Consider the following 27,870-nt stretch of genomic DNA (forward strand, 5'->3'; position numbering starts at 1 on the left):
CCCTGTCTTCCACTGAAGGAGCCTCTGCCACGGTGCTCTTTCGCCTGCGTGCCTCTGCCTGGCATCTCCCCCAGTAACGCGCGACGCCTTCGGCCAATTCTAACTGAATTTGACAGAGGAACAGATGGCTCAGAGACATTAAGTACCTGCAAGTCTAGTGGAGACAGGCAGCCAGGTACAGGAGAGGGACTCAGGCAGTGCCCCACGGAGGGAAAGGCCACATAAAAATGAGATTCATCCTCATCTGAAGCTCGGAGGAGCCAGGCAGCACAAAGCCTTCGCAAGCGTCCCCGCCGCGGGCGGCAGAGTCATTTACTCCTCCTTGGCCCAAAATGAAGCACACTTGTAAGAAACTGAGCTTTATCAGCCTCTGTGCCAGTCACAGGATGAGCTTTGCATGTGAAATCAGAGCCTGCCTGACAACTCCAGCTGAAGGAGAGAAAACCAACAAGGAAAGAAAATCAAGTTGCTGCTGGCGCCTAACAACTGCTGGAGATCTTGCAGCAGAAGAGGGACTTTTGACAAGGGCTTGTAGTGATAGGATGAGATGGAATGGGCTGAGGGTGGGAGAGGGAAGATATAGGCTGGAGATGAGGAAGATATTCTTGAGAGTGAGGGTGGGGAGGCTGCACAGGCTGTCCAGGGAGGTTGTGGCTCACAGACAGTGAGGGTGAGACACTGGCACAGGCTGTCCAGAGAGGTTGTGGCTTACAGACAGTGAGGGTGAGACACTGGCACAGGCTGTCCAGAGAGGTTGTGGCTTACAGACAGTGAGGGTGAGACACTGGCACAGGCTGTCCAGGGAGGCTGTGGCTCACAGACAGTGAGGGTGAGACACTGGCACAGTCTGTCCAGGGAGGTTGTGGATCATAGAATCACAGAACACTTGGAGGTGTTCAAGGCCAGGTTGGATGAGGCCTTGAGCACCTGGGCTGGTGGGAAGTGTCCCTGCCCTTGGCAGGGGAAGAATTTGGCCTGTTCAGCTTGGAGAAGAGAAGGCTCCAGGGAGACCTTAAAGCAGCATTTTGATATCTGAAGAGGGCCTATAGAAGGCTGGAGAGGGACTCTTTAGAAGGGCTTGCAGGGATAAGACGAGGGGCAGTGGTTTGAAACTAGCAGGGGAGATGTAGGTTGGACATCAGGAGGGAGTTCTGCACAGTGAGTGGTGAAATCCTGGCACAGATGGTCCAAGGATGTGGTTGAGCTGCCACCCCTGGAGACAGCCCAGGTTAAACTCAATGTAGCCCTGGCAGCCTGCTCTAGTTGGAGGTGTCCCTGCTGCTGCAGGGGGGTTGAACAAGATGACCTTTGAGGGTCCCTTCCAACCCAATGCAATCTGCGAATCTGAATCTTCAAATCCCACCCCAAACCACTCTTTGATTCTATGAAAACCAAACCTTCTCACATCCCTCCCAGAACCTTGGACCCTGTCAGCTGGAGGGGGTGAAGGGATGGTTCACCCACCGAATTTTGGGTGTGAGGCCTTCACTGGATCAAGGCAAGGCAAGAGGATGATCAGCTTGGCAGCTCAGGCTGGCACAGCATGCTAGCCACCAGTTGCCACCCACCAGTAACAGAGCTGCTCATTTATTTTCCATCAATGGATCTCTTTAATGGCTTTTTAATAAATAAAACCTCTCACCAAAAATAGCTGCACCATCATCCATAATCCCCTGAACACTTAGAGAGGCTCCAAGTTGAGATGCAAAGCACAGAGTGATAGCCTGGGGGGGGAAGGAGGAAATAATGCAGCCACTCCCAAATCTTTTGCAGCCAAAAAGGTAAACAAATCACACAGAGCACCCCACCAGCCCCAAAGTAACACCTGAAGTGTTTTGCCAGCTAACCAGAGCTCACAAGCCCCCAGTGCTGTGGCAGTTGTTACTGCTCCCATTTCAACATGCCGGTGGGAAAAGAGAAGCAAAATGACTTTGGTGGTACAGTGAGAAGGAGGGATGCAGATCCCCCCCTCACACACCCTGCCTGAGCCAAAACCAGGCACTGAGCCACGAGGCCACCTCCCCTTTGGTGTCTACCAGCACCACCTCCCCTTTCCTCCAAGTAAAGCAGATTTGTGCACAAGATCAGCCCCGGGTGGCGCAGCCTCACCCAGCAGGTACAGATGGGCTCACTGATCAAGATGAATCATTTGGCAGAGTCAAAATGACCTGGACACAACAGCAGAATGGGCTCTTGCTCAGCGACTCCCCCACGGCTGGGACATCAGGGGAGGGGGGAGGGAAATAAAACAACCAACAAACCAAGCAAAAAGCAAGAGGAGCCTCCAACATTTGGAGGACTCCACATCTGGCTGACTTCTCCCTCCCTCCGCAGCAAGGTCTGGCTTGTTGGTCGCAGCGAAGCCCCCTCCCCGCTCTCCAGCAAGGTTAATAGGGTAGAGAGAGAGCATCTGTTTAGGAGAAGGTTATCAAGTGAAAGGCAGCACTGCAGCCTCCAAACCAGCTTTTCATAGCCTCTTACTTATTATTTAATTTGGCTGCAGAACGTGAAATTAGGCTAATGGCTGTTAAGTGGTTAAGGCAGGCACATTGTCCATCTGCCGAGCAGGCTCGGGGCCCTTGTTCTCTTTCAAAGGCTAAGGAGGAGAAATAATCCGAGAGCTGCATGCTGTTAGTTTGAGAGCTCATAAAATGCAGTTCCTCCTCTTCCCCTCGCTGCTTTATGTCTTTCATCTCAGGCGCTTTGCCTGTTGCAGCATCAGGAACTTGTGCAAAGTGAGCTGCTGCCTCTTTTCTTTTTATGGCCTGCCTTTTTTTGGTCATTGTGTTTTTAGGTTTGGGGGTTTGGCTTTTTGTTGGGTTTTTAGAGGGGTTTTTTCTGACTGGAGGGAAGGGTGAGCCAGAGGGTTTCAGCAATGCCACAGCCACCAGCTGTTGCAGCTGTCCAGTTGAGGCGAGCAAAGTGCAGCATCCCTCATTTGAGAGCAGCCACCAAAACCTTCTCACAGAATCACAGAATGCCAGGGGCTGGAAGGGACCTGGAAAGATCATCCAGACCAAGCCCCTGCCAGGGCAGGAGCACCTGCTCTGCTTGTGCCTCATTTGAGAGCAGCCACATTAAAGCACCAAAACCTTCTCACGCAGTCACAGAATGGTAGGGGCTGGAAGGGACCTCTGGAGATCATCCTCTCTGCCCAGGCAGCTTCACCTCGAGCAGATCACACAGCAACACACTCAGGTGGGTTTGGGATGTCTCCAGAGAGGGAGACTCCACCTCTCTGGGCAGCCTGTGCCAGGCTCTGCCATCCTCACAGAGGAAAAAATTCCTCCTGACATTTATGTGAAACTTCCTCTGCCTCAGCTCCCACCACTGCCCCTTGTGCTGGCACTGGCATCACCCAGCAGAGCCTGCTCCAGCCTCTGCCACTCACCTGCACATCTTTATAGCCATTGCTGAGGTCACCTCTCAGCTCCTACTCTCCCAGCAGCACAGCCCCAGCTCCTTCAGGCTCTGCTCCTAGCAGAGCTGTTCCATTCCCTTCAGCATCTCTGTGGCTCTGTGCTGGACTCTCTCCAGCAGTTCTGTGTCCCTCTTGAACTGGGGGGCCCAGCACTGAACCCAGTACTCCAGATGCAGCCTCACCAGCATAGAGTAGAGGGGCAGGAGAACCTCTCTCGACCTTCCCACCATAGCCCTTCTAACCCACTCCAGAATGGCCTTGCCCCCTCCTGGCCCCCAGAGCACATTGCTGGCTCATGCTCTAGTCCCATCCACTAGGACCCCCAAATCCTGTTCCCCTTCACTTCCTTCCAACAGATCAGTCCCCAGTCCATACCTGGGGTTGTTCTTTCCCACCTGCACTTTGCTTCCATGACTTCACAAGGAAGGTCTGGACAAATAGGCAAGAGGGAGAAGGTGGCTAAACTGGATGCAAAGCCTGGCCAGAAATCCTTAGGAGATGCTACAGACACAGAAGAACATCTCTGCAGCAACACTTTCTGTCCCTTGGTCCCCAGGTGCAGCTTTCAAGCTCTGCCTCACCCACAGGACAACACTTCACTGCTGGATAAAGCTACCACATGGCTGGACCTGCTTTTATTCAGGTGGACATGAAAGGACTGTGGAGTATTATGGGCATTTCACACAGTTTTTGGCCATCTCCTTGGAGCAGGCAATTGAGATTGCTCCTATCCAGCCCCCCAGAGAGGAGAAGGTGCCAGCAACGACGCTGGTACCCAAATGGCACAGATGCTGAGGAGCAGCCAGGTCTGCCATGGGAACTCCCCAAAAACCAGAGCCCACATCAGAAAAGAAACAGCTTCCCTGGAAAGCAGCCCTGGGGTGGGTCAGGCTCCGAGGAGTTGACCTGCAGGCAGGAAAGGGGAGGGACCCATGAGTTGCAGCGCAGCAACAACAGCTAAACCCCCTCTGCTCACGTCTAAGCCACAATGTCTCCAAGGAAGAAGGTTATTTATGGGGACACAAGGAAGGAGAAGGCAGCTGAAGAGCATTTCTCATTTCCCTCCATTACTGCAACAGCCCCACTTGAAATCCGACTTTATTTCTTCCTTCCCAAGCAAAGGGAAAAGGAAAAAAAAGCCAGCTCCACAACCCAAGTCAGCCTTGCCCCTGTGCTAGCCTCCTGATCTTGCCAGAGGTTAGCAGGGCTGCCTCGGACTCACAGCAGGAGAAACAAGCAGCAGTTGGCACCATCCAGAATAACAATCAGAGTGCTTACTGGAGGGCTTGTCCCCACCTCTGCCCAAAGCTGCCCCTCTTGCTGCTCTGCCAAGGGGCTGCTGTTCCTGGGCAGAACTGCAGTATTCATTCTTGCCATCTGCACCAGCTCCTGCTGGCCTGATCCCCACCTCCTGCTTCTCTCAACAGGTATCTGCATGAGTTCCTCTCCCCCCCTACTGGAGCTATCTCCCTTCATTAGCCCTGCCCAGGGCCCATAAATACACATAGAGACAAGAAGATTCTGTCTGGGACCGGCGGCGGCTGGCGTGTGCAGAATGCAAGCGTGCTGGCTGGGGTAAGCTGCAATGCACAACCCCCCAGAGTCCACTCATTCCGAGTCAAAATCCACCCCACCCCCCTTCCCCCCCCCCATCTACTCATTTCCCAGAACCACAGAATGGTAGGGGTTGGGTGAGACCTCTGGAGATCATCCAGTCAAGCCCTGCACTAAAGCAGGGTCACTCGAAGAAGGTTGCACAGGATCACAATGTCCAGGTAGGTTTAGAACCTCTGCAGAGGAGACTCCACAACCTCTCTGGGCAGCCTGCTCCAGGGCTCCATTTCCCTCACACCTAAGAGTTCAAATGGAACCTCCTGGGCTCTAGTTTGTACCCATTGCCTCTTGTCCTATCACTGGGTACCACCAAAAAGAGCCCAGCCCCATCCTCTTGCCCCTGAACCCCTTAGCTCTTGCTGAGTGCTGAGCAGATCCCCTCTCTGGCTGCTCTTCTTCAGGCTAAACAGCCCCAAGGCTCTCAGCCTTTCCTGCTCGCAGAGATGCTCCAGACCCCTCACCATCTTCATGGCCTCTGCTGGACCCCCTCCAGTACATCCCTGTCCTTCTTGAACTGGGGAGCCCAGAACTGGACATGATACTCCAGATGTGGCATCCTTAGGACAGAGTAGAGGGGGAGGAGAACCTCCCTTGATTTGCTGACCACACTTCATGTGCCCCAGGAGAGCACTGATCCTGACCACACTACTTATCTACTGGGTTCCTGCTGAGCCTTACCCAAACCACTTCATCCAGGCTCTACTTTTTGGGAAAGAGATGAGAAAGAAGGCAAGGAAGCTTACAAACTGGAGCAGAGGAGGCTTCAGCTCAACATGAGGAGAAACTCCTTTACAGTGAGGGTGACAGAGCCCTGGAGCAGGCTGCCCAGAGAGGCTGTGGAGTCTCCTTCTCTGGAGCCTTTCCAAACCTGCCTGGATGCATCCCTGAGCGATCCTGCCTTGGACTCAAGCTCTGGAGCTCCTTCCACCCTGCAAGGTTGGGTGCTGCTGAGGAGGAAGCGCTGAGCACGCTGCCCGACGCCCAGGCGAAGCAGCTGGAGGCTGGAGCAGCCCCCACGGCGAGATGCTTTGCTCCTGCCCTGCAGCCCTGCGCCTGCTTCTGCTGCCACACAAAGCTGCCAGGGACGAGGCTGAGGAGAGTGGGATTGGTGCAAAGTTGCCTGAATGTGGCCAAGCAGCGTGGACAAACTTTCGCTGGTGCAGCACTCTCCGCTGGAGGTGGTGGGGAGGAACTCAGCTGCTGCAATGATTTGCTCCTGACGCTGGCAGAACCCCTGCCCCGACACATTTATGCCTGCACATTCTGTGCTGCTCTTGCCAGGCCTGCTTTATTCGCAAGCTGGTAGGAGCTATTAAGCTATCCTAGCAGAAGTCTGACACCAGGAGAGTTTTGTGTGAATAGCATATCCTGGAAAATCTGCAGGATAGAGAACCTCTGAAAATCAGGTTAAGGGATAAACACTGCCGAGCCCCGACTGGAGGAGCGAGAGCGCTCGTTCTAACGCCTGCGCCACCTGAAGCACTGCTCTGGCTTCCCCTCCCAGCCACAATGATGCTGAAGGAGGTCAGCAGCACATGAGCCACACGGGAGACCAGGAGGAGGTGGTGATGCACAAGCTGAAGGACTCACATGAACCATAACAGAATCACAAGATTGTTTTGATGGTCCTCTAGGATCATCAGGTCCAATGATCAACCCAACCCCAACCATGGCCACTAAACCGTGTGCCAAAGTGCCATGGCCACAGGTTTCTTGAACACCTCCAGGGATGGAGACTGCTCCACCTCCCTGGGCAGCCTGTTCCAGTGCCTGACCACTCTTGCAGCAAAGAAATTGTTCCTCATCTCCAACCTAAACCTCCCCTGGCACAATTTCAGGCCATCTCCTCTCCTAGCACCTGACACTAGGCAGAAGAGACCAATTCCCACCTCACTGCAGTCCCCTTTCAGGGAGTTGTAGAGAACCATGAGGCCTCCTCTCAGCCTCCTCTTCACATTAAACACCTTCAGGGGTCCCTCAGCTGCTCCTCTCCAGACCCTTTGCCAGCTTTGTTGCCCTTCTCTGGACATGCTCCAGCCTCTCAACGTCCTTCCTGAAGTGATGTGCCCCAATCTTAACCCAGTATTTGAGGTATGGCCTCACCAGTGCCAGGTCCAGGGGGTTTTCTAGACCACACAACTTGCACTCAAAGCATGGTGGAATTCCATCTGAATACCAAGAAGACATTCAAGATCAGGTTGAACAAAGCTCTGAACAACCTGATTTAGCTGAGGATGTCCCTGCTTACTGCAGGGGAGTTGAAATAGATGACCCTGAAAGACCTCTTCCCACCCAAACCATTTCACAACTCTATGAACTTTGGGAGACAGCTGTCAGGGTACAACCTGCAGGAGCCCCCTCCTAGGATTTCTTAGCTTTAGTGTGGTGCCAGGGAGCATATGCAATGAAGGGAAGCATTACAGCACTGCTTCTGATCACCAGTGGTTTTGAAGGGCTTTCTTGGCCTTAGTCACCAGCAAATTTGGCAAGATGCTCCCAAGCTCTGAGCTGGCAGTTGTAGGAAGGAGAGTGGCTTTATCCAAGACGTGAAAATCCAGGGAGATGGCTTTGGACTAAAGATGATGGGGGACAAAACACCAAAGGAAATGTCCTTGTGGGCACAGCAGCTGCTTTGAAAGCAACAAGGAAAATCTGTGGAGCTGAGGGTGTGCTTGCAGAAGAGGTTTTGCCAGGCTGCAGAATCACAGCCTGGACAGAACAGAACCAAGCAGGGCAGGTGCCCACCTTTTTCCTCACATTGCTTTAAGAAAATGAAGCTTTGACCCCCTCCTCTCCTCCCAGGGGGACAGTGAGGGAGCAGGAGATGCTCCTAGCCTGCGGGCTCACTGCTGGGACAGGAGATTGCACTGTCCCTGCTGGGATCTGCAACCTTGGCCGCTAAGGGGAGTGATGGATGAAAGGGAGGGAAAGGAGGAGGAAGCTGCATCTTAAGGCTCTGCAGCAGCAAATGGCCTCAGCGATTAGAACTGAGTGGGCAGTTGTGTATCACTCTGGATTTTCTGCCTGTTTCATCACTAGCAGTGACTCAGGAATATTCTTCATCGCCCTCAAGCGAGGAGATGATCATTTTCTGCCACTTGAGATGAAGCTAATTTTACAGCAGCTTAGAGAGAGAGAGAGAGAGAGATGTCATGTGCTGATTTCTATACTGCCTGCATCACCCTTCAGCGCAGCACGGCAGGGCTAGAGGTGCTGACTGCTCGAAGTGATACCACTTGATACCAGGAGACAAACACCCGGGGTTGTTTGGGGCTGCGAGGGCTCCTGAAAGAGGGGAGGAGAGGAGCAGTGCAGGATGGAGACTTCAGGAGAGAAAGACAACAGCATCCCCTCACCAGACAGGTTTGTTAGGAAGAGAAACATCCAAACTGCCTGAAGGTTTGGAATATGATCCGAACGGGACAAGCACGCTGAGCGAGACGGATGGGCTCAGAGGACTCAAACGCAGCCCAGTCCCAGAGAGACAGACTTCACCGCAGCCCACGCTCCAGCACCAAACCCATGCATGGTGCCACTGCCAAACTGCTCCCTTGGCTCGTCAAAGCCCAGGACAGGCTGAGCTCCCTGTTTCATCCTACCTGTGCTTCCCCCGGGGCTGGCAAGAGGCGGCAGAGGCAGCAGTGCCACCAGCGGCTCTGCAGCTGGACGCCCCAGGATGCTGGCTAGGACCCCGGCAGCCCTGCGGCCACACTCAGATGGCTTCTCTCGCTCGTCGATCAAGCCCGTTTATTCCTTTCCGAGACGCAAAAGCTGCCTTCACACCGGGTGCTGGCAGTGCCTCGCCGGGCCCCGGCGGCGGGAGCCGAGCGGCAGCGGGAGCCGAGCTTGGCGGGGAGCGGAGCGGTTCTGCCAGCGCGCAGCGGCAAAAGGAGCGCTTGTAACAGGCGTGGGGACAGCTGTCCAGGGCACGTTTATCTACCCAGCCGCAGTGACATTACCGACAGCGCTGCGAGGGGAGTGGAGGGGCAGAGCTGACACCTCCCCATCGCCCTGCTCCGGCAGCCCCGCGGGGCTCCAGCCTCCCCTGCCCAAGCCCCTGCGGCTCAGGGTACCGTCCTGGATACCGTCCTGCACCTTCTCTTCCCACTGAACCTGCGAGGGGTTCAGGCTGCAGCTCCCACCGAGCCCGGAGGGTTGGTCCCAGCAGGGTGGGAGAAGTTTCTCCTGTGCAGCACACTGACATTGAGCTTTCAGGCTCTTCTAGAAGCACCGAGAGGATATTTATGACACAGAATCCCAGCGCGGGGGTTGGAAGGCAGCTCTGAAGATTATCGAGTCCTACACCCCTGCTAGAGCAGGAGGGAATCACAGAATCACAGAACAGCTTGAGTTGGAAGGGGAACTAAAGATCATCTGGTTTCAACCTCCCTTGCTATAGGCAGGGAGACCTCAGAGTCTCAGAATCACAGAATCAGCTAGGTTAGAAAAGACCTCCAAGACCATAGAATCATAGAATCAACCATGCAGGAAGAGACCTCCAAGATCATGCAGTCCAACCTATCACCTAACCCTTCTGATTAACTAAACCATGGCACTCAGTGCCTCAGCCTCCTTTTCAACACCTCACACCAGACCATAGAATCAAGCAGGTTGGGAGAGATCTCCAAGCTCAGCCAGCCCAACCTAGCACCCAGCCCTGCCCAATCAACCAGACCATGGCACTAAGTGCCCCAGCCAGGCTTGGCTTCAACACCTCCAGGCACAGCCACTCCACCACCTCCCTGGGCAGCCCATTCCAGTGCCAATCACTCTCTCTGCCAGGAACTTCCTAACAACATCCAGCCTGAACCTGCCCTGGCACAACTTGAGGCTGTGTCCCCTTGTTCTATCCCTGGCTGCCTGGCAGCAGAGCCCAACCCCACCTGGCTACAGCCTCCCTGCAGGCAGCTGCAGGCAGCAATGAGCTCTGCCCTGAGCCTCCTCTGCTGCAGGCTGCACCCCCCCAGCTCCCTCAGCCTCTCCTCACAGGGCTGTGCCCCAGGCCCCTCAACAGCTCTGGCGCCCTCCTGTGGACACCTTCCAGCACCTCAGCATCTCTCTTGAATTGCTCAAAGCCTCATCCAGTCTTAAACACTTCCAGAGATGAGGCATCTACAACTTCCCCAGCAACCTACTCCCATCTCTCATCACTCCCACAGTAAAGAGCTTCTTCCCAGTGTACAATCCAAACCTACCCTGCTCTAGGATCACCCAAAACAACTTACACAGGAGCACTGTCCACCCAGTGATCTCTCCAGCCCTTAGGTGTCTGTTGAGACTCCTTGGGGCTGTGCCACTGCAATTGATGAACCTCTGCCTGGCCAAAAATGCCTGGCAGGCTGTTTTCAGAGGTGCCTGAGGTGAAGGGCCCCTGTATCTCCTAGACAATGTCAACAGTCTGTGTGCTGCTGGCTTTGAACCAGCAAGGAAATGGCATCTGCTGTCCTCCACAAGCCAAGGACAGGCAGAGAAATTTAGGAGACCCAGCTGACACGCTCCAGTGAAGGCATCTCCCTCAACCAACCACCTTTGTGATGAAGCAATAACAACCCAAGATGAGACTTTAACCTCCTGACCATGTCCTGCCCAGCCACAGCAGACAAAACACCTAGAGAGGGGAGAGGCTTGTTTTCCTTTCATGAGTACACCCAGTCAAGGCTAAGGAATGCCTTTTGCTCCTCAGGTGTGGAGAGGACTAAATCACATCACTTACACATCACATCAACTTTGATTCAAAGCAGAACAGCTCCTCCAAGTAGAAGAAAGCAGCAGGAAGGTCGGGGAGGATAGAAAAGAAAGCAGAAAAGACTCCAAAACGTGAAGCAGTTCAGAGATGAGAAGGGAAAAGACCTTTTTTGAGCTGAAAGGAAAACTCTGTGTATCCTGAAATCCTTCCCTTCTGAGGCTGAATGGAATCAAAATTGCACTGTTTCCTCTAAGACATGTTAAAGCCTCACTGCAGCTTAATAAAAGCATTTCCCCTTGAATGTGACAAGATAATTCAATGAACTCATAAACTCAGATTAAAAGCAAGAAATACTTTTTTCCCTATTCTTTCTTTTTTCTACCCAGCAAACCCAAATCTGCTCTTTTTCCCAACAGGGAAATTCTAAACCAGGCATTTCCCAGTCAAAGTAGGTACAAAATAAGTGGATTTTTTTTTTTAGTGAATATATCTGCTTCAGAGGTGGGGAAAAAACCAGAAGGAAGTTGTATTTTCTTCCTCCAAGGCAGATGTTTTTAATAAAAGCAGAAGAGGAAGGTGTTTGCCCACTGAATCACAATGCAAGGTAAGCACCAAATCTGTGGGGACATGGAAAATGCTTGCTCGAGTATTCCCCTGGGTCACCCTCCCTTTGAACTGCAAGCTGGACTATAAAAGGATGCAAGATAACAAAGATTACCTTGGGCTAAAGGCCTGAACTGTACTGAATGAGGAGGATTTGTGTAAGAATCCAAACACATCTTCAAATGCCAGTGCTGTGCTTAGGGATTCAGTGACTGATTTGGGTTGCAAGGGACCTTGAGGATGCTCCAGTTCCAACGCCCCTGCTATAGGCAGGGCCACCTCCCCCAGCCCAGGTTGCTCAAGGCCTCACTCAACCCAGCCTTGAACACCTCCAGGGAAGGAACAGCCACAAGCTCCTTGGGCAACCTGTGCCAGTGTCTCCCCACCCTCACTGGATAGAATTTCATCCTCCTCACATCCAATCTAAATCTACCCTCCTCAAGCTTATCTGTAGTTCCAGACCATCTGGAGATCCAAAAGTGGCTCTGGAGCTGTTCTGCTCTTTTCTTTATTACCTTTGAGAATTTGCCTTTGTTGCCTGCTTTCTCCTGTGCTTCTTTTTAGAGGTGTGTAAGGAACCCAGGTCTGGAAAACACAGCTTTTGGTGGCCAGGGGATGTGAAACTGGGAAAATAACCATTCCACTATTAAAATAAAACATAAACCTATAAAAGGGGGAGTGGGGGGACATGGGGGGAAGCCTTAAGAAGAGCAAAAACAAACATCAGCCTCCAAAATCCGAAGTAATGCCTGCTTGGATCCTGTCCGGAGCTCTGCATGTGTCTGATAAAACAGACGCAGGTGTCAGAGCCATTTGTGGTTGCAGGCTCAGAGCTGGTCAAATCTCCCATCTCTGGGAAAAAAAAAAACCCAAAACCTGTGATATTTCACCAGCTGCTGCTGTTGGAAGGTGCTTTTATTCCTTATTTACTCAGTCCTCATTGCCATGCAGAGCTGGATTCAAACATCTCCCATTTGACCCTTGGTGTCCTTTCGCATACAGCACTTGCCCCAAAGGTGTCCCCACCTTCGGACCAGGCTCAGCTCTCCAGACCTCTTCTCTCTGTCTCACTGACACTGGCTTTTCCAGGGGACAACCCAACTGCAAAGTCAAGTTTGTCTTCACCCATCTGGTCCTCTGCCTCCTGTCTTTGCATCTACTCTAACAAATGCTCCCCAGCACGGCTGCGGCGGCAAGAGCCAACACTGCTCACAGCTAGCTGAGCAATCCTTGCTTTAGGGCAAGATGTTTAATACACACAATCCCAGCACGGTGCAGCTTGGCAGAGACCTCTGCAGATCAGCAAGTTCACCCCCCTGCTAGAGCAAGTTCATCCAGATCAGGCTGTACAGGATCACAATGCCCAGGTGGGTTTGGAATCTCTCCACAACCTCTCTGGGCAGCCTGCTCCAGGGCTCCAGCACCCTCACCCCAAAGAAGCTTCTCCTTGAACTTACAAGCCAAGCCTCCTGGGCTCCAGTTAGTACCTGCTAACCACTGGCCACCTTGAGAAGAGCCCAGCCCTGTCCTCATGACTTCCACTCCAGCTCTCGCTGAGCATTGAGATCATCTCCTCTCAGGCAGCTCTTCTCCAGGCTAAACAGCCACAGGTGTCTCTGCCTTCCCTTCCATCAGAGGTGCTCCAATCCCCTCAGCATCTTTGTGGCCTTCCACTGGACTCTGCCTCTCAAACTGGGGAGCCCAGAACTGGACATAATACTCCAGCTGTGGCCTCACTGGGGCAGAATAGAAGGGGAGGAGAACCTCCCTCGACCTGCTGGCCACACTCTTCTTGATGCACTTCAGAACACCATTGACCTTCTTGGCCACAAGGGCACAGTAATGACAGAAGGACACACACTAATGATTAAGACAGGTCTGGCACTCCGGCAGGCTCTGCAGCACCCAGACAGCTCAGCTGGTGCTTCACCCTTGGCTCCTGCACAGCTCTTGCACCTCGAATCCCAGCCCCGAGGAGAGCAGGAGCAATTTCCATGTGCTTTGCAAAGCAACCACGAGCAGGCTCATTCTGCCAGGACCTTCCTGCATTGCTATTCCACAGGCAGCCTGGCCACGGCGTGCAGCCGGTAGCGAGCTGGAAACGCTGCCTTCCAACCTGCTGCACAGTCCCTTGCGGTTAGGAGAAAGCCTCCTGATGACCTTAATGAGCACTGGAGCAGTCCCTTTGTCAGCACAAAGCTCTCTGTGGCATCGGTGGGGCTGTTTGCTTGGCTCTCACCGCAGTGCCTGCCAGCCCTGACTCCCACCCATGCTGCTGTAGATTAGCTCCTTCCTGATTTACACCACACACACACCTCTTCTCCTGAAGGAAAATAAAGGTGTCTGAGCTAACACTGGCAGGTTTAGACAGGTCTGGGAGGAGGAGAGAACAAGTCTAGATGAAGGGAAGGATTTTTCCAACAGCAGGAGTTGGAGTAACACCACTGAAACCAGGGCAGGCACCAACTGGAGCTAGCTGAAGAAGTCCCACACCCCCAGCCCACCTCTCATGAACGCACCCAGGGAGCTGCCCACTCACAATCTGCAATGCTCAGGGCTCTGTGGCCACTGCCCAGAGGGCTCGGCCAAGGTGGAACAGAAGAGCATGGGGATGGCACATCTGGATGGCCATGAGCTAGAGGTGAGACCAGTTCCTCTCCCTTGGAGTGCCACCCACAAGTGCTTAGGTTAGCTCAAGGTCATGATGAAAGCAGCTTCTCAGCAGAGAAGGGCTTTGAGTAGACCTGCAGGTGAAGGAATTCTTGACTCCCAGCTCCTACCTGATGACCACTCACCTCCCAAGCAGCTCTGCAGTGCCCCAGCCATCCACCACTTGCCCCTTAAACAACACTCCCACGGCACTCCCAGCCGAACAGCACTCAGAGTAGCCCCTGCAAACTCCAAGCAAGGGCAGGAGAGGGGTGGACATCTGTGATGCCCTCCAGGAGGGCACACCTTCTGCACACATCCTGCCACAAGAAGACTGCAGTGCAAGCAGATGAGTCACGGAGCCAGCGAGAGGAAGCGCCGCGACTGCTGCACAGGGATGCACACACTGATGGGGCTGGGAGGGGGCCTCAGCACGAGGAGCTGATAACAGGGCTGAGAGCTGAACACTTCACAGCCTCAGCTCAGCCATCAGAAATGCCACCCCAGCAACTGCCCAGCTCTGTCATCTGCAAGCTTGCTCTGCCCAACAGGATCATGGAATCATAAAGCTGTTTCGGTTGGAAAAGCCTTCCAGGATCCAGTCCAACCATCAAGCCAACACCACCATGGTCATCAAACCATGGCCCCGAGTGCCATGGCCACACATTTTTAGAACATCTCCAGGGACAGGGTCTCCACCACCTTCTTGAGCATCCTTGGGCATCTCTGACCAAAGAAATTGTTCCTAATCTCCAACCTAAGCCTCTCCTGGCACAATTTCAGGCCATTTCCTCTCCTCCTATCACCTAAGACTAGAGAGAAGAGACCCACATTCACCTCACTGCAACCTCCTTCCAGGGTGCTGCAGAGGGCCATCAGGTCTTACCTCAGCCTCCTCCACACTTAACAGCCTCAGTTCCCTCAGGTGCTCCTCACTGGATCTGTTCTCCAGATCCTTCACCAGCTTTGTTGCCCTTCTCTGGACACACTCCAACACCCCAAAATCCTTACAGTAAGGGCCCAAAAACTGAACCCAGTGTTCAAGTTTTGGCCTCACCAGTGCCCAGTACAGAGGCACAATCACTTCCCTGCTTCTTCCTCCCCCTCAGCCCTTCCCATCCTGGAGGATCAGGGTCCAAGTCTGGTTAACTTAAGCATAGAATCAAGCAGGTGGGAAGAGAGCTCCAAGCTCAGCCAGCCCAACCTAGCACCCAGCCCTGGCCAACCAACCAGACCATGGCACTAAGTGCCCCAGCCAGGCTTGGCTTCAACACCTCCAGGCACAGCCACTCCACCACCTCCCTGGGCAGCCCATTCCAATGATCACTCTCTCTGACAACAACTTCCTAACAACATCCAGCCTAGACCTCCCCTGGCACAACTTGAGGCTGTGTCCTCTCCTTCTGTCGCAACCTGGATGCCTGGCAGATAACCCAACCCCACCTGGCTACAGCCTCCCTTCAGGTAGCTGTAGACAGCAATGAGGTCACCAGAGCTGCTAGACTGGAGACATTTAACTCCACAATGGAGATGAGAGCTCCAGAACAAAATGCTTGCCCCCTAAGAGACCCCAGCCCAGAAAGTGAACCAGAGGCAGCAGCTCTACTAGGAGAGCTATAAAGGGAAAGCCTCCTCTGGCAGAGCAATCAAGAGCTTGTCTCATCTCAGATGGAAATTGCACTCAGGGAAAAAAAAAGAGAGGGGGGGGGAAAAGAGAGGAGGGAAAAAAAAAGTAATCCATGCATATGACAATTCCCCCTCCCAACTCTGAGCTGATTCCATTCGGAGACGGGAGAGAGGTGGGGAGGATCTGCTGACAGGCCACTTCGGCACTAAACTCCTCTTTCAGAAAGATGCCGTCGCAAGCAAAGCCATCGGCGGAGCGGCAGCGGCAGCGCAGGTGGGCACCGCGGCAGCCCCTGCAGGCAGAGCTCCAGCGGCTAGGCACAGCCTCCAGCAGGGTGCAGAAAGGTCCTGCCCTTAGGCTGGGGTAAGGCTTCATGTGACTAAAGGCTGGGGGACGATGAGAGCCCCTGTTACAACAGGGATATGGATGTGCTGGAAGGGGTCCAGAGCAGGATAGGGCTGGGTGAGCTTGGAGGTCTCTTCTGACCTGGCTGATTCTATGATTCTAAGGGCCAGGAGGATGGTCAGAGGGCTGGAGCTGCTCTGCTGTGAGGAGAGACTGAGGCAGTTTGGGCTGTGCAGTCTGGAGAGGAGAAGGCTCCAAGGTGACCTTATTGTGGCCTTTCAGTATCTGAAAGGAGTTCTTCACCATGGGGGTGCCGAAATACTGGAACAGGTTGCCCACAGATGTGGTGGAGGCTCCCATCCCTGGCCAGGCTGAATGGGCCTTTGAGCAATCTGATCCAGTGAGGGGTCTCCTGGGTCTGTCCAGTCTGATCCCTCTGCCAGAGCAGGCTCACCCACAGCAGGTTGCAGAGGAAGGCATCCAAGCAGGTTCCGAGTGCCGCCAGAGATGGAGACTCCACCACTTCTCTGGGCAGCCTGTTTCAGTGCTCTACAGGATGAGAAATACCACAGTGATGGGCGTGGAGACCATCAGCATGGAATGAGTATTTCCTGGGAGCAGTGTCCCACGGCCTGAGCCCTGGGGAGGGAGATTCACTTTGACCTGGTGATAAGGAGCTGGGTGGTTATGCAAGGCTGGAGGGAGTTGGCTGGGCAGGGCAGGAGATGGCAGGGCTGTGATGAGCAGCACATAACTCAGGCTGTCCCTGGGGGTGTGGAAGAGGGCTGGAGAAGCACCACTCCCTCTCTGGGGTGACTGCAGCTCCTACCAATGGCAAAAGAGGGGAGTGGGGAGCCCCCAGCAAAACGGACACCAAGCTGGGCAGCTACCAAACGAGCTTTAGCAATCACAGCTGGACCTTCTCATGAGTCACTGTCTTGCTTGCTGTGTTTGCACAGCAGCCCAGCCCCACGCTGAGCAGCACCCTGTGAGCCCTGCATCACTCAGCCCCGAGGCCGTGGGGGTGGCCAGCACCACCGTCTCAGCAACAGAGAACCCAGAGTGGCTTCCCCTACCCCTTGCCAGACTCCTCTGCACTCATTGACTGCAAACCACAAAAGCAGCTGCCCAAAACCTCAGTGGAGAATGCTCATCACTCATGCCCTGGCAGCAGCAGAGCAATGAACGGCTCCTCAGGACCTGCTCTGGAGCACACCACCCTGTTATCCACACCTGCCCTACTTCCCATCTCAGACAGCACAACCTCTTCCCATGGATCAAGGGGGAAAGGCAGGGCAGCAAAGAGCCACAGGAAAGAGACTGTGATAGGTCCCCTTCGGCTTGGCAAACAAACACTTTCTGTTTGCATCCACCAAACAAACATGCTTGACTTTGTTTTGTTTCACAGCCAAGCTATCATTTCTCCAAAATTATTTCAACAGCACAACAGGAGCAAAATAAATTTGCAACCCAAGCTTAGGTAAGCCATGGCAGACCTCAGTGGCAAAGTGCATGGGCTCTATCCAAAGCCTGAGGTGGGAACCATGGGAAACATCAGGGTTAAAAGAGAGAGAAGCTTTGACTCCTGTCAAATTCAGATTTAACTTTTAGCATTAGATTCAAAGGGGGAATAAATAAAGACCTTGCATCACCCTGCCAAAAAAACCCAGGAGACAGAGAGGAAGGAGCCTGGCAATGAAGTGGCTCTCACCCTACAGCCAGATCTGGGGTGCCAGAGAATTTGAAGGGAGCACCAGCATATTCAGGGGGACATCACACAAGTGCCTGTGCATGCTGATGGGATCAGCACAGCCTTGCTGTGGAAAAGTGCTGAGTGAGGCCAATTAAAGTGAAATCATAATCAAGCCATTTGTGTTGGTGCTGAGAGAACTGCTCCAAAGGTCTCAGCAGCGCCTGGACTCGGTTCAAGTGCTTGATGAAAGTTCAGCTTGGGTCCTCTCCAGCACGAACTGTTTGTTACTGGTCTGGACACGGTGGGAGGGGATGCAGAGTGACTCTGTCCTCATGATGTGGCCTTAGAGGATCCAACAAGACAGCCAGCACTGACCTGCCCACACACAGCAGCCCTTGCTGGAACCTCAGAGCAGGAGCAGCCTCAGCTCAGGCACCAATAGATGCATCAGTACACCCACAAACCCTCTGCCTATTCCTGCAAGTGTTGCTCCATCCAGAAGTAAATCCTGTCCCTTCTATCCCAGATGGTAGCTCTGTCTGGGTCTAAAGCCAGCCTTCATTTTGCCTAGAGTGATCCAAAGTGCTGCTACCAAAGCAAGATACAGGACTTCATCCTCCAGCAGACATCACAAGACAGGAGACATCTGAATGTCTCTGGTGACTCTGGTCCTAAACTGACTCCTGATGGCAGATTTATGGTAGCTGGGTTTCCAGGGAGCAAAGCTTGAGCCCTTCACACTGGAGGAGACTCCTCACAACCACCAATCCAGCTTCTTTCCTCCAGCACCAAGTGAGCTCTGCTTGGAGGGGCGGCAGGGATGGAGCTGAAATGAGCCTTCTTGGCAGGACACTGCTGCTAGGCAGCAGCTTGGGGTACACCTCAGATGTGACAGCCCATTTCCTACAGCCAGGCCTTCTTCTCCCTCAGCAGGGGCAGTTCCCACACAGTTCATCAGAGCAGCAACTTCTGCTGCTGAGTTCTCAGCTTTCTCTCCCTTTTGCTGGCTGTGAAAAACTCAAGATGAGACCTCTAGAAACATCTCTTCCCTTCCAAATCCTTCAACTGCAACTCACCATCCTCCCACCTGGCATGAAAACAAGCAGGAAAAGAGGGGGCACTACTTTTTTTCCCCTTCCTGTTCACCCTTCCCTGGCTGCCATCCTTGCAGGGCTGGGGTGAGGGCAGGGCTAAAGCTTTTATGCTGGGCAGGAGGTGCCCAGGAGCAGCAGCATTGCTATTCTGAACAAGTTAACTCCTCCACAACAGATCGATGGCTGCGCTGGGCTGGGAGAGGAGCAGGCAGGAAGATTCACGCTTCCTTGATTCCTTCCCCTGGATGGGTGTCGTTTTCACTTGCACTTCTCTCCCCTCAGCTCCTGCCACAGCACTGTGGGGACCACAGCACTGGGGGGCAGACAACTGTGGGCTAAATTAACCACTCTCACCTCAAACCAGAAGGAAAATGCCTCAAAACGCCAGTATAAAACACAGCCCTCACCCTCCCCAGCTACCAAGCCAGGGCACCAAGCTGGCAGCAGCAGTGAGCATTAATTTCCAAGAGCAGTGCCCACTCCAGGGGCAGGATGCCTGGAATTTCATCAGCACAGCAAGAGCATCAGCAGCACACTTGACTCACCCAAAGCCCATGTGCCCATCTCCTGGGGCATACTTGTATGGACCAGCTGCCCATGCAGGGACACAGGCATGCCCTACCACCAGAATCAGCTGAGTTGGGATGAGCATGTAGCAGCTCTGGGGTGACAACAAGCCTCTGCCCTCCCTCCCCAAGGCCATCTCCCAGGAGCAGGCCTGCTTCCCACCAGCCTTCATGGACAGAAAGCAAGCATCCCTCCTGCTGACTCACCTCAGCTTTCCTTTGTTCTCCATCGAGCACCCAGTGCCAGGGCAGAGCCCTGCCAGAACCCCTTTGCAGGCCCCCAGCAGAGCAACTCTCCTCTTTCCACAAGTTTGCAGGGCACCAGTGCCTGTGCCACCCTGCTGCTACCACCCACCCATGTTTTTTGCTGCCTAGACCTCCAGTAACCCAAAGCCTCCCTCTCTGATGCCCCTTGGCAAGATCTGCAGGTTTTCAGTGCTTGAGCTGCTCAGTGAGTAGGGAGAGGACAGGAGCTACCTTTATAAAGTCACACTCAGCAAGGCAGATTCCTGGGAGAGGCACACAGCAGCCGTCCCCCTCAGCCACCTCTTCCCAAACCTCTTTTCCACAGACTCACAGAATCATTTAGGCTGGAAGGGGCCTCCAAGATCATCGAGTCCAACCATTAACTCTATTCCCCCTAGTCCACCACTAAGCCACGTCCCCAAGCACCACAGCTATGTGGCTACTAAAGACATCCAGGGGCGGTGACACGACACAAAACCGATCCTGGGATCGTGCAAGGGATGGGCGAGATGAGACATTCGGCTGCGAACAGCCAAGTGGCAGGAAATCATCTCCTTCTCCGGGCACTTTCAAGAGCTGTCTGGATGCACTCCTGTGTGACCTGTCCTAGGCGATCCTCTGTAGGCAGAGCGGTTGGACTTGATGATCCCTGGAGGTCCCTTCCAATCTCTACCGTTCTACCATTACATCAAACGCACACGGAGAGGATCGGCACACTTCGGGGCTTAACCGAGCCGTGCTGTAAGTCTTCCCACCGCTTGAGGAGACACCTGGCTGAGAATTGCTCCTGAGGTGCTGGGTTTTCCCCCCCTGCCCTGGCTTGGCCCTGCTCCACTCGCTGGCGCAAAGCAGGAGTGCGGCGCTGAGCGCACACACCCAGCTGGCCCCGCAGATGTTCGTGTCACCTATGCGAGAAAGTCACTCCCCAGCACGCCCGAGCTGCCACTGCCGCTTCCCAGAGCTGCAATTAAGCCCTGCCTTTTGATTTTTTAATGTCCCTATCAAGCATCCTCTGGGATGACTGCGCCCATCTGCTGCGAGGACAAGGGATCTGGCCGTCAGATGTCCCGCAAGTTACAGCGAGCCGAGCGGCAGCTCCCGTGGCAGCCCCTGGCGCACCAGCAGCACCCCGGTGCAGCGCCCAGCCCCACGCTTCCTCCCCACCCCAAAGAGTTAACCGCAGCCCTCCTGCCTCCAGAGCAGGGGCGGGGGGATTTTTAAGGAGAGCAGCCTCTGCCTGCCCCATCCCCACTCCCCTCATCCCAGCAGGGCTGGACATGGAGAAAAGGCACAAAACCCAGCGGAAGGTAAACAATTCGTCCTTTCCCCACCCCGAGGTGGTTGGACACACATGAAGGCTGCACCCCAGGAGCAAAGAGATGTTTATCCCCACCAAAGACAGGCGAAATGCCCGAGCCACGACCACTGACAGCACGAACCTTGCAACACTGCAGGGCGGGGGGCCAAGAGGGAATCACACTCCCCCTTTTTCATCCCCCTGTAACTTTCCCACAGGCAGCTGGAAGGGGCTGAGCCAAAGCCCGGTCCCTTGGCACCCAAATCGCCCTCTTGACTTGCTGCCCGACCAACCAACATGATGCATCCCCCGCGGGGAAGCAGAGTCACATTCCTAAAGGCACCGACTGCCTTCCCCATGCAGCAAGACCCCCCTCCCTAAGACCCCCCAAGTCAGAAACGCAGCTTGTCCTACCTGAGCGTGGCACTCTCCCCTTGCCGCACAGTCACGTTGTCCATAGCTTTGGGGAAGGTGGCATCTCCGCTGCGCACGGGCACTCCTGCGGGCACAAGGAAGAGCAGCCTGAGACAGAGGACGACTAGGCACCTCCAGGGCAGGGCTAAGCACCCACCGACCCCCATCCTGGGCAGCAGGGACTTTTCCAACAGGCCAAAAAACACACCCGACAAGGCCACCGGGAGCAAAAAGTAAGGGGGTGGGGGAAAGATGAGGAGGAGGGAGAGGAAGGAGGGGAGCAAAACAACCGGGGCGAGCGATGCGGAGCTCCACGGAGATCAGGAGCAAGGCAGCCTGCGAGCACTGAGCCTGCTGAGCAGCATCCGGAGGGAGTCCCCAGTATCCTTGGGTGAGGGAGGAGGACGGGAGGGCCGGGAGGGGAGGAGGAAGAGGAGGAGGAGAAGTGGCAAAAGGTGCTGGACGCTGGGCGAGCCGGCTCTTCCCGGGAAACAGTCCGAGGTTCACTTGGGCGAGGAGGCGTCAGGGGAGCCTCCTGGCTGCACCCCACTCCCGCACACTTGTCCCGAGTCCAAAAAAACAGTAAAAACCAAGAAAAAAACCCAACACCCCCGAAGTGAGCTAGCAAAGGGGTCCAGCCGCAAGAAGGCACCACGGGGAAAGGGCGGCGGAGTGCCCGGCAGTTCCTCTGCTCCTCCAGCCCCACTGTCAGGTCCCAAAGGCAGGTTGGTCCAGGATGCCGGGATGCAGGAGATGAGGGGGATGTCAGCGCACTGGGATGCAGGATGAGGGGAGGGATGTCAGGATGTCGGGATGCCGGAGCTGGCCTCAGCGGTGAGAGGACAGGCGAGGCGGTGGCGGCGGCAGCAGCATCCCAGCGCCGGCCGGCAGCATCCCTGGGCGGCGCGGAGGCTGATTTCCCGGGGTTGTCATGGCAGCGGCTCCATCACTGACCGGCACTTTGGCTCCCGCACCCCCGGCACAGCCCCGCACACACACAGCGGCGGGGAGGGGGGAGCGCGGCGGCAGCGCCTCCCGAACACGCCAGCCCCGACTAAGGACACCCACTTTAACCCCCACCTCACCACGCTCCTTGGGGGACGGGATGCCAAGACCTCCCCCCAGTCGCTTCCCCGCTGTTCTTACCTCCACCCAGCAGCCAGCACCACACCACCTCTAACATCTGTACCCTCGTCTCCCTCCGCACCATCCCCTCCCCAGGCGGCAAAGCCACTTTGCAGGAGGGGAAACTGAGGCACAAGATAAAATTTCTTCTCCCACCCCTCAAAGTCAGGTAGGTGGTGATGAGGAGAGGCAGGAGCACTGCACCTCACAGACACACAGCATGAACTGAAGAGGGAAATTCCTCCCCAGCCACCAGCACAGTCCCCACACACTTGCTTCTTTCCTCTCAGCTCATAATTCAGCAGACACCACCTTTGCTTATCCCAGGCAGTTCCTCCTTCCCCCTGCCAGCTAAACACATCCAGGATTTCCAGGCACAGATTCACACTGGTAAACAGGTGCTGGGGAAGCCATCCTGAGAGCACAAAGTCCTGCTGGAGCCACCACCGAGCAAGTGCAAAGCCAAGCCACAGATCTCAAGGTGCTGCACCCCTCAAAGCTTGGGCAGGGGGAACCAGGCCCCCTCCACTCTCTGTCCCTAAGGAATTCTCCTCGACCAGGGACTTTATCCACAAGCCCTCCCCCCCTCTGCTCCCCACCACAGGCTCAGCAGCTACTACACAGCCCCAATTTATGGGGTGGTTTGTTGGCTGTTTGGGTTGGGTTTTGTGCTTCTTTTTGCCTCGAAATTGCTGCCAACCTGAACAGGATTCAAAGTGGTGACCTAGATGTGAAAGGATCCGTAGCCCGTTACTAATCCCCGGAGCCTGCGAATCCCCCTGCACAACTACTGCTTAATTCACTAACTCTGCTATTTCATCTCTAAAACACTGTGAGCTGTGCTGGGCAGGGGAAACACTCACTCAAATAAAGCTTTATTATTATTATTGTGCTTGCTGATAGGTGGCATGAGAAGGGGATTGCTTTGCAAGTCTCTCCACCACCACTTCTGAAGGCTTCTCTGCTCCTTGAATCCAGCACTGCCTCAGGTCCTATGTTTTCCCAGAGGGAACGGCAGCCTTCCCCACCTCTCCACGGCAGGAGTTTAATCTTCACAGCTCACTCAGCTCCTGACCAGTCTGGCAGGGGAGGGGTAAACACCTGCCTTCAGCAGATCCTTTGGGATCGCAAAGCAGGACTGGGGCGGGGAGGGGAGTCTGAAACGCACAAAGTGAGACCAGCAGCTGAAACTCCTGGTACTTGGTTGTGGTGTTGCACCGAGAGTGCACAAGTCAGTGAAGGTACAAAAGATGCTGCTGTGGATGACTGCTGCAGCATGCAAGCACCACAGGCAGGATGAGGACGTCGCCGCTCTACCTGCTCCCCACTGGGCACCACCCTGAGGAGCAGGACCTACAGGCCACCACCACACTCATCACGCAGGAGCTTGCTGCCTTTGTGAGGCCGCTGCTTTGGCTGGGCAGAGACCACCTCCTGTGTCAGCAAAACCAAAGGGACTCCAATAACCACAGCCAGTTAACCTTTTAACACAGCATTCGGGCCCAGATTGCCAGGAGCATCTTAAATCAGGAGAGAAAGCACCTGCCTGCACTGACAGCCTGAGGGGCTGGGGCCAACCGTGAGCTGCCCAGCGGCTCCAACCCTCCGGCGAAGGGGCTGAATTTAGCCTATTGTTAGGAGATCATCAGCTTTGTTTGAAAATCCCAAGGAATTTAAATCCAGCATGGCTGGCTCCTGCATACTAAAACCCAGCCCAATCCCTGGTCTATCTCCCTGTCTCCAGCTCTCTTGCATATGTACATGGTACATATAAATCAGCCTGTCACAGCTCGTCTCCTTCCTGACAGCTGTAATTGCTTCAGACTATAAAAATATCTATAGACAATAAACACAACGCAGGAAAACAGCAAAGAGAAAACCAAATCAAGGTTCCTTTAAATAATTCAGTTGCTCCAGCAGCAGAGGAGCCAGCAACTGAGTCCAGCTGTGAAGGTTCAGCAGGCAGAGAAAGAGAGCTTTGTAGGCTCCTCCAGGGATGAGAGAGGCTTTCTTCCTTCGGTGGGCTTTGACCACAGCAGAAGAGTCTGCCGAACGTGGGCTAAGCTGCTTGCAAAGCAGCACCTATCTGAGCACCAAACGTAGCCTCTTGCTTTCAGCTCCTTCCCTTTCTTCCTACTTAGATAAAAGTCCTACCTTCTTTCCCCCCCCTCCTTTCCCTCTCTGTTGCAAGCAACAGGCGGCAGACAAACAGAACATGCAAAGCACAGGCACCCTGTAAACTCGATAGGTTTGTATTTATCTCCTTATCTCTCTCAACCTTCTTCCTCCCAAGCAAGGCTAAAGGCCCCCCTCTCCTGGCAGAGACCACAAGCACCTCTCTGGTCGGCGCTGCGAAGAGAAGCAGCAGCAGCAGAGATGGAGGCAAAGGAATGATTTGTCCCTAGGGAGATGGCAACTGGTAGGGAGGATGCTGAAATCTTGGATGAGGAAGGGGTTAGGAGGAGAAAGAGGCTGTGGGTTGCTTTGCAGGAGAGCATCTCTATGGGAGTGCTAAGTGGGAATGTGGAATCTTGCAGGCAAAGCAGAGAGCAAATCAGTCCTCAAAACTCAGTCACAGCAACCCCCCAAAAGTCTTTTTTTCTCCTGAGAGACTGCAAACCTTGCCTGGACATTGCAGTCTCAGGCAACCTGCTCTGGGAGACCTCGGACTAGATGATCCCCAGAGGTCCTTTCTGACCCCCACCATGCTGGGATTCTGCCAAATACCCCCAGGGTAGATCTGTGGGCTCAGACCAGTGCTTCCCACAGCCTACTGCAGTGGACCTCAGCTCCCTCTGCCAGGCATGGAAGCCTTCCAGCGAATGCTGCTCCAACCTTAGGCTTCTGGAGCAAACCCAAGCCTAAACTTGGTAAGTAATGGGGGTGGCAAGTGAGCAAGGAGGGGTGGGTTAGACGATCTCCAGAGCTCCCTTCCAGCCCTGACCATTCTGTGACTAAGCAGCTCTGAGTGGTCGCAAAAGCTCATAACCAAATGCCAAACTGCAGCTGCACTTCCTCTATCAGGTAAAAAGCCCCAAAACAACAAACATTTGCCTCACTGTCCAGAGAAGGGCAACAAAGCTGGGGAGAGGCCTGCAACACAAACCCTGTGAGGAGAGGCTGAGGGAGCTGGGGGTGTGCAGCCTGCAGAAGAGGAGGCTCAGGGCAGAGCTCATTGCTGTCTGCAGCTACCTGCAGGGAGGCTGTAGCCAGGTGGGGTTGGGCTCTGCTGCCAGGCACCCAGCAACAGAAGAAGGGGACACAGCCTCAAGCTGTGCCAGGACAGGTTCAGGCTGGATGTTAGGAGGAAGTTGTTGGTAGAGAGAGTGATTGGCATTGGAATGGGCTGCCCAGGGAGGTGGTGGAGTCGCCGTGCCTGGAGGTGTTGAAGCCAAGCCTGGCTGGGGCACTTAGTGCCATGGTCTGGTTGATTGGCCAGGGCTGGGTGCTAGGTTGGGCTGGCTGAGCTTGGAGCTCTCTTCCAACCTGCTTGATTCTGTGATTCTATGATTCCCCTCCTCAGCTTTCTCAGCACAACTCTAACATCTCTTTGGCATGCAGCTGCTTGAAGGGACAGTTGAGACCTCCTCCCACCCAACCCAGACCTATACACATACACCACCATCCTCTCCCTTCCCTCTCCACGGAAAGATCTTAGTGAAAAAAAGGGGGAAATAAATTGCTTTCAATAAGTAGGTCATAGCAAAGCAATTTGTACAGCCAGATTTTTTAATTCCCTTTTTTTCCCTCTCCCCTTCCCTTTTCAGGAAGCTGATAGATGGCAATTGATAACCCCAACGTGGGTCATTCTTTCTTTCTTTCTAACCTGAAATGGCTAAATATGATCAGAAACATAATTTATGCCTGAGCCCTTCTCCCTCCTCCAGAATGCAAACATCATTTCATAACCCTACTGCTCTCCAATAAACTAAGAGTGGTAAGGGGAGGGGGAAATAAATAACACCAATAAAAAGTGCTTTGTTTTCTTGGCATTAGTCAGGTGAATGACACAGGAGTCTGGGGGAGCTTTTCCCGCATAACTACCGAGCCCTCAATGCCTCCAACCATTCACCGCAGGCATAAAGGACCGCGGGGCTCTGCTGACTCATTTATCCCCTCGTTAAGGGTGGCCCCAATTAAGGAACAATGATGGAAAGCCTTACTTGGCTGGAGGTATTCTGAGCCTTTCTCACCCCAGAGGCATTCCTGCCTGCTAGGGGTTGTTTTTAGGCCACTTTTCTGAATGCAGAACGCATCCTCGCGGGTCCTCAGCGCTGCTCCCTCTCAAGCAGGCAGGCGACTATCAGCAACCTCTTCACGCCGCCTGGAAACACAACGCTGCAGACCCCATTAATCCCCCAGTAAAGATGCTGTTAATATTTAACTGGCATTTAGATAAACTTACACTAACCACCCTATTAAATCGGAATGAAGTGTGCTTTGGGGAGCCTTCCCCTAAAGCCACTCCGGGATCTGCTGCCCTGCTGCCTGAGCTCTGGCCTTAAAAAAAAGGAGGGGGCAAAAGCAGTTTGTTTGCCCTTTAGGAAAAAAACTCCACCACCTAAAACCTGCAAAGCTTTGGGTTCATCACTCCCTGCTCAGAGCCCGGGGAGTTTCCAAGCACCTGAGCTAACTCCTTGCAGGGCACCCCCCGGGCCGAGCTGTCTCCTGCTCGCTGCAGACAAGGGGCTGGAGCAGCTGCTGCCCTCCAAAAGGTTGCAAGAGCCTGTTCCAAGGTGGAGCCTCAAAGCCAGGAAGGAATTTACCTGCCTGTAGTACCTCAAGAGAGAATCACAGAGGTCTTTTCCAACCTTACTGAGTCTTAGAACATCAAGTCCATTTCCTCCCGACACCTCCATGAACACTGAACCACATCCCAGAGCACCACACGTGTTCATTTCACCATGCTCCAGGGATGGTGATTCCACCACCTCCCTGGGCAGCCTGTTCCAACTCCTGACTACTCTTGCAGGAAAGAGAATGTTCCTAATCTCCAACCTAAACCTCCTCTGGTGCAGTTTGAGGCCATTACCTCTTGTCCTTTTGTTAGTTACTCGGGAGAAGAGACCAAGAGCAGCCACACTGCAACCTGGTTTCAGGTAGCTGAAGACAGCAGTACTGTTTCCTCTCTGCCTCCTCTTCTCCAGGCTGAACAACTCAATTCCCTCAGCCTCTCCTCATAAGACATGCTCCCCAAACCCCTCACCAGCTTCACTGACATCCTTCTCACTCTGTGGTACCCAAAACTGGACACAGTACAATGGAACCAAGAAGGTATCACCTGAGGAAGAGGAAGGTGGCCAGGGCAGGAGGAAAATCTCATCACTACCTGCCAAACCACCTCTTACAGCACTGCCATCCTGAACATATGCAGAGATACACAAGAGCATCCTTGAGGATGCTCAGCTGTGCACCACAGACAGACCAGGCTGCACTGCAGCTTGGACACAAGCTTAGGAAGAGATGCACATCTGTCCCCAAGAGCTCCCT

At 54.1% G+C, this 27,870-nt stretch overlaps 1 protein-coding gene across 6 annotated transcripts in view; it reads right to left on the reverse strand.

Annotated features, from left to right (window-relative positions):
- The window catches only part of LOC135191187 (protein CEPU-1), a 480,880-nt gene that overhangs the window by 176,106 nt on the left and 276,904 nt on the right, over nt 1-27,870 (reverse strand). For 3 of the 6 annotated variants that reach the window (XM_064173250.1, XM_064173252.1, XM_064173255.1), the window contains exon 2: nt 21,256-21,340. In XM_064173250.1, the coding sequence (XP_064029320.1) occupies nt 21,256-21,340 (85 nt within the window). Of the gene's footprint in view, nt 1-21,255; nt 21,512-22,401; nt 22,481-22,692; nt 22,774-27,870 lie in introns of those variants that run through there. The other 3 variants (XM_064173253.1, XM_064173251.1, XM_064173254.1) reach the window with 3 other exon arrangements.

This window comes from Pogoniulus pusillus, chromosome 38 (assembly GCF_015220805.1).
Source record: "Pogoniulus pusillus isolate bPogPus1 chromosome 38, bPogPus1.pri, whole genome shotgun sequence".
In the NCBI taxonomy this organism is placed as follows: Eukaryota; Metazoa; Chordata; class Aves; order Piciformes; family Lybiidae; genus Pogoniulus; species Pogoniulus pusillus.